Source organism: Girardinichthys multiradiatus, chromosome 14, assembly GCF_021462225.1.
Source record: "Girardinichthys multiradiatus isolate DD_20200921_A chromosome 14, DD_fGirMul_XY1, whole genome shotgun sequence".
Classification (NCBI taxonomy): domain Eukaryota; kingdom Metazoa; phylum Chordata; class Actinopteri; order Cyprinodontiformes; family Goodeidae; genus Girardinichthys; species Girardinichthys multiradiatus.
In genome coordinates, this window is record NC_061807.1 from 36,908,676 (window position 1) to 36,914,911 (window position 6,236).

Consider the following 6,236-nt stretch of genomic DNA (forward strand, 5'->3'; position numbering starts at 1 on the left):
ACCCGGACCTGCTGCAATATAACATAATATGTAAATAGTGTAAAACAAAAACATTTTGTTTGAAATAGGTCATAAATAGAGAGTCTGTGGTACATAATTGGACCCAAAGGTTAAAAGAAGCAGCTGATTGTACCGTGTCACTGTCAACCAGGAGAGAGATTGTTGCAAAGTCAGAGACTTGATGTAATCAGATCGGCTTCCTTTGACAGAAAACTTTAACTCTTTTTATTTACTTTTTTCTGATTCTGATGCTATATTTCTGTCTGTAACTTCAATCTATTAGTCTTGCAAAATGCCTTTAGATGACATTTGCTGTGAATAAATAAACTGAACTGAAGTGAGTCATGCTGTGGGGATTCATTTCTTCTTCAGGGACATGGCAGCTGGTCACAGTTTATGAGAAGAAATAATACTTAAGAGTGAGGTGGAGGTTCACCTTCCAACAGGACAACGATCCTAAACATGCTGCCAGAACTAGAATGGAGGGTTTAGAACAAAGCATATTCACTTGTTAGGATGACCTAGAACTAAACCTAATTAAAAATATGAGGAAAGACTTAAAATGGATCTTTACAGACATTATTCATCCAGTCTGACAAAACTTGAGCTATTAAGAAGCACAGCTAGCTGGTAGCTGGTAGAGATAAACATAAAAAATCTGGATAGAAGCAGAAGGTGTTTCTATAAAGTGTGGATGGACTCAGAGAGGATGAATAAAAATGTTCAGTACACTTCTCAGATTTTTATTTGTAAAGATCTTTGAAAACCCTGTACCATTTTCACCCCAAATCACAATTATAAAGTTATGAAGTAATTCCAAGCAAGAGCAATACATGTAATAATAAACTAACAGCTGATGAAGATTTGTGTTTTAAACTCATCTTTTCAGATTAAAACTGTCTTGTTAACATTCAAAAACCATCATGGAAACAACAATCAAGTTCATCCATATTAGATGTTAGGTTCTGACCTATGGAAACTCTTAGACTTTCTTTAGAGGCGAGCATCAAGTTAACGAGGTTTGGGAATAAAAACTATTTTATATTCAAAGTAATTATTTGACCTAAAGCAAAACATTTATTTAACAGTAAATTGCAGCAAAAAGGCAGACTGAAGAAGAAGAAGAACTTAATCCTTAGAACAGATGAAGTTAAACTCCTCAATATCATTTTTCTTTCTCCACTTATGTTCTCCTCTTGTCTCCATGGCTCCAGACATGTCACAGTCATCCATCGGTGCATCTGAGGCCCAGTTCTTATAGCTGACCACCTCATCGCTGACCCAGAACCAGAAATCCAGAGTGCAGGTGTAGCGCAGACCCATCCAGACATGATCAGTCGAGGCGTTCTTGGCTTTCTCCTGGACCCATCTCTGCTCATTCTTGTTGGTGATGGTGACCAGGTCATGGTAGTGATCTCTGCAGTAATATAAGGCATCCTCCCAGGTTTTATTTTCTTTGATCAGGATCACTTTATCTAAATAAATAAAAAAAAACAATAAACAACTCAGAACTTGTATTTACAAGATTTTAAAAGATCAAAAAATAATTGTGTCTGATTTTAGAATATTTCTATAAATTATGTAGCTTTAAAGTCACAACAATGTAAATGTGAGATCAATTTAGAACAGATTTTTCAAATATTATAAGAAATACTTAAAGGAAATAAATTAAATTAAACAATAAAATCAGTCTCTTCTTGTCTTTCTAGAACAACAGTTATATTTAAAGATATTGTGTTATTTTAAAAGATCTTTAGTCAAAACTCACCATCATAACAGATGAAGGGTTTAGTCAGGGCACAGCTGTCATTTTTCCATCTGCCTTCATCATTAAATGCAGCCGCATATTGACCACTGTTGAGTTGCTGATTGTTAAGATCATTATTCCAGTGTCTGAAAGAGAAACTGCTTCCATCTGACCACCTCCAGGTGTCTCTGAACAGACCAAAGTATGGTTCCTTGTCTGCAGATTTCATCACATTCTTCAGTTCTTCATCCTGTAGCTGCTTCAGTCCACTGATCAGGTCTGTGTGTTTCTCTCTGCAGTAACTCTGAGCTTCCTGCCAGGTCTTCTTCTCTCTAATCAAGTGATATTTCTGTGTTCTATTAGTTTCTGTGGAGTAAACAGATAAACTCACGTCACATTTATTTTACATTATTTTAGTGTTTAGAGAAGAATACAAAACAAACCATCTAAAGAGTTCAGTTTGAATATACATAAAAATCACTGAGAAGTAGATCAACATTCTCACCATCGTAGCAGAGGAAATATCTGTCATGTTGGCAACCAGTATCTGCCCATGTGAGATTTTTATACAGAAATCCACAGTTCTCAAATCCTGAATTTTGTTTATCAGTCGGTTCTCCTGTGTTCCAGTTTGTCTCACTTTCATTGAACTCCACTCCAAGCAGAGACCAGTACCATGTTCTGTTGACATTTGTTGAATCATAGAGACCAATCCAAACATCCCTCTGACCTCCTGCTGAGATGTTGAGGAGTCTCTTCATGTCTCTCATGTTAGACACTGTGGCCAGGTCAGTGTGTTTCTCTCTGCAGTACTGCTGAGCTTCAGTCCAGGTCTTTTTCTCTTTAATGTAGAGATACTCATAGAGCTGACAGTCGCTGAAACAACACTGACCTGTAAACATAAAACATATTGATGTATTTATCATTAAATTATGATCAGTTTTAACAACATGGGACACAGAGGTGGACTGGGGAGAGAAAATGGTCCAGAGGTTCCTGACAGACTGGTCCACTTTCAACTTGGATGGAAATATTAATGAACACACAAGGCCTATAGATATATTTAAACACACAGTGACGGTGCTAATGTGTCGATGTTTAATCTGAGACGGCCAATATATAATTAACAGCAACAATATATGTATAAATATTTAGCTTATAGGGTAAACTATAACAAAGCCACATAGTTATTTGCCTTTTAACAAAATACCTTCTAAACTTAACTTGAACCTGACTAAATAGAGGAAGAAACCCTGGAAAGCTGCTGTATTTCTACACCTACATTGTTCACTGTATGAATAACCTCTGCAATAACTGACTCTTTTCTGCTGCATCATCTAGAATCTTCTCACTCTCCAGGATCTTTAGTACATCTGGCTTTCAGGGGAGGAAGGAGAACAAAAATAATGTACTCAAGTAAAAGTAAAAGTTACCAGTGTAAAATGTTCCTCAAATAAATGTAAAAAGTGCCTCATTAAAATTTAAAAGTTACAGAGTTCATGTTTATAGTTTAATATTATATCTAGTAACAATGTTATTAAAAAACATTAGCAAGTCCTGCACCAGTCCATAAAAAAACAGCATCGTTTCTCACTAAACTCTAAAACCTTATTTTTACTGCATGTGTTTCCGTAGGGTTAAGGTTTAGTTTGTTTTAAATGCAGACAGTTCAATGTCTTTAGGTTTACACTGAATAATAAAGTTGTTGCCTTTCTTGTTCTTATAGTTTAACTGGTCCCTGAAGTATTGCCATGGCTTTCCTTCTTTGTCTTTGAGGTCAACTTCAGCTTGATGGGTTTTTATCACTGGCGCCACATTACTAGCTTGCCCCCCGGCCCACATCAGCTCCAGCAGACACTCAGGCCTTCTGGACCCGACTGTGTTGAGAGGCTGACGTCTCTCTCTCTCTCTTCGCTATCTGTCTCTGGACCAGATTTACTAAACATTTTTGCCTCTTAAACTGGACATCGTAGGCAGAAACAGCCCAGCATCATTTACAAACATGCGCAATAAGATCAGAAGCGCAAACTAACACCGCTGTCCGGTTAACACGTTTCATGAATGTACAGAAGCCTACTGAGCTCAGCGCAAAGTTATCAAATTCTGGGAGGAGTTGATGCAAATATGTTCATTAAACACAGGCAGTGTGAGTCACAAAAGCTGCAAATAATTGCGCTCATTGTTTTTCTGTCAGTGGTTTGCGTGTCTCAAAGGCAGCCGCAGTTTGCAACAATACTGCGCACAGATGACAGGTATGATTGCTCCTGCACCGCTGTGCTTCATCAGGTTTGGCTCCATCTCCATCAGAGCTGAGAGAGGAGACAGAAACTACAACAGAAGCAGAAAGTGAACACGGAGTGATCAGGGAGATGGGAGGAGTCATCTGTGTCTCTGTGACGTCAGAAGGAAGCTGAATGTCTCCTAGGTTGATAACTGTGTTAAATATCCATCCCAAGTGTAGATATTATCTACTGATTTATTTATTTATATTATCTTTCTGTCTTTATTTTATACATTTATGTTTTTTTTTATATTTGCCCTGCTATGCTGGGAGCTCACAAATCTGCTCTATTTTAAACTATTTTAAAAAGTGCAAATTACAGACACATTGTACGTAATTACAGTTACTCAACTAAATATAATTCGTTACTTTCCACTCCTGCTGGCTTTAGTACATCTTTAGTACAAGTCAGAAATGTTTTCATTCGTTGCTGCACTTTCCTAGAGGCCTTTCTTTTTTATCTTTCAACGTTTCAGTGCCACCTTTACGTTTCATAGTTTCGCTGCTCCATCATCACAGCTAATGCTGACTTATTTATTGCTGCTTATGGCATCAGTGGTTAACAGGTAAAGTTCCGTGGAGGAAAGACGTGACGAGTTGGAGCCACAACACTACACATCTGTCTGCTGGATGCGAGAGAAAAACAGGAAGATTTAATTTATGTGGCACTATTAGGACGAGGATTCTCCGACTCAGTTATGAGTCTCAGAGACCTTTTGTTTTCGTAGGTTTTATGGGACCAAGTTTTCCTGATCGCCGCTGCTCTCTGTCAGCAGGTCGACCCTGTAGCGCTCGTTCATGTGTTCATAGGTCCACTCCGCGGCCACGCGCTGAGCAGAACTGCCTGATTGGAGGGAAGAGATGTAGAGAAATCCCCGGTAGTCCGGTATCCCAGCCCGCCCTTGATGGGACATTATATGTTATGAAATTCATTTTAATAAGTGTTCTTATATAAGTTTCTGTGTGACAAGGAGAGAGGTAACTGTAGTTCATTGATCATCAATGAGTGTATTGTGACAGAAACCAGTGAGTGTAGATGTGTTTTAGATCAACTTACCCATCAGAAAGAGCAGAATTAGACTCCACTGCATCTTTGTTGTCAGATGAATTATTTTCCTCCAACAGTTCGTCTCTGTTGGATGAAGAACATATTTAAACACTTCATATCAAGGTCTGAAAACCTGCAGCGCTCCCTCCACTGAACAGAGAAACAATACTGGGAGAGAAGAGGAGCTGAAGACAAACATTACCAAAAATAAAAATGTTATGATGTTAGAAACTGAATATATATGAATTTATAAGTAAGATGGAAACTTAACTAGATACAATGAAAGGAGACTTACATTGAATTGTTTTTTACCTTGTTGAACTGGATGTTTTTTTCTTGCTGCTCTGCTGAAAACTGTCCTCAGTCAAATGTTGATGTGTTTCAGACACAGATCTCTAAATAACTGCTACATTTGAATATTTTATCATTTGAATATTCAAAGCAGACGAGTCCCATGTTTCCCATGAAAACTATTTATGAATAATAAAGAGGCTGGAACAAAACAACTTCTACCTTCTTGGATGATAAATCATGTAATTCTACTTAAACACGTGTCTAAGAAAACTGTCTTTAGCACCACTTTATGTCACTGGTCAGAATACAGCTGAACAACATGATGTATTGTCTTTATATATGTGTTAGTACTTTATACAGATCAGAATTACTGCAGGGTCAGAAAAGCATCTATAGTTAAATGTTCTGATAAATCCACATTCAGGAGCTTTAAAGATGTTTGTGACTTCTAACAGTAAACAGTGTTTATCTGATTTATTTCCTTTAAACAACTTTATTTTCCAACTTTCATTCAACCATAGTCTACATTACATCTGTTAACTTCCAGGGTTTTTCCACAGTTATAACAATACAATCATTTTTGTTTGTTTAATCTTCTAAATCCTTTCTTAGTTTTTTGGATCCTCCACCAACATCTCCACAGAACAGCAACCCAGCTTTATAAAGATAATAGGTGTATGAATGAGTGTGTGCATGGTTGTTTGTGTGTTGCCCTGTGATGGACCGGCGACCTGTCCAGGGTGTACCCTGCCTCTCGCCCATAGACTGCTAGAGATAGGCACCAGCTTCCCTGCGACCCGCTATGGAAGAAGCGGTAGAAAATGACTGACTGACTGACAAGTTAAACTGCATATGTGGCACAAAAC

The 6,236-nt window shown here is 37.8% G+C and overlaps 1 protein-coding gene across 1 annotated transcript; it reads right to left on the reverse strand.

Annotated features, from left to right (window-relative positions):
• Nucleotides 1-772: 772 nt before the first annotated feature.
• On the reverse strand, nucleotides 773-5,432 carry LOC124881208 (C-type mannose receptor 2-like). Its single transcript, XM_047386734.1, has 5 exons — nucleotides 5,389-5,432; nucleotides 5,086-5,160; nucleotides 2,253-2,639; nucleotides 1,769-2,113; nucleotides 773-1,475 (listed from the first exon to the last, which is right to left on the reverse strand). Exons 2-5 carry the CDS (start codon nucleotides 5,117-5,119, stop codon nucleotides 1,129-1,131), a joined length of 1,113 nt encoding a protein of 370 aa, XP_047242690.1. The 5' UTR covers nucleotides 5,120-5,160; nucleotides 5,389-5,432; the 3' UTR covers nucleotides 773-1,128.
• Between the last annotated feature and the right edge of the window lie 804 nt (nucleotides 5,433-6,236).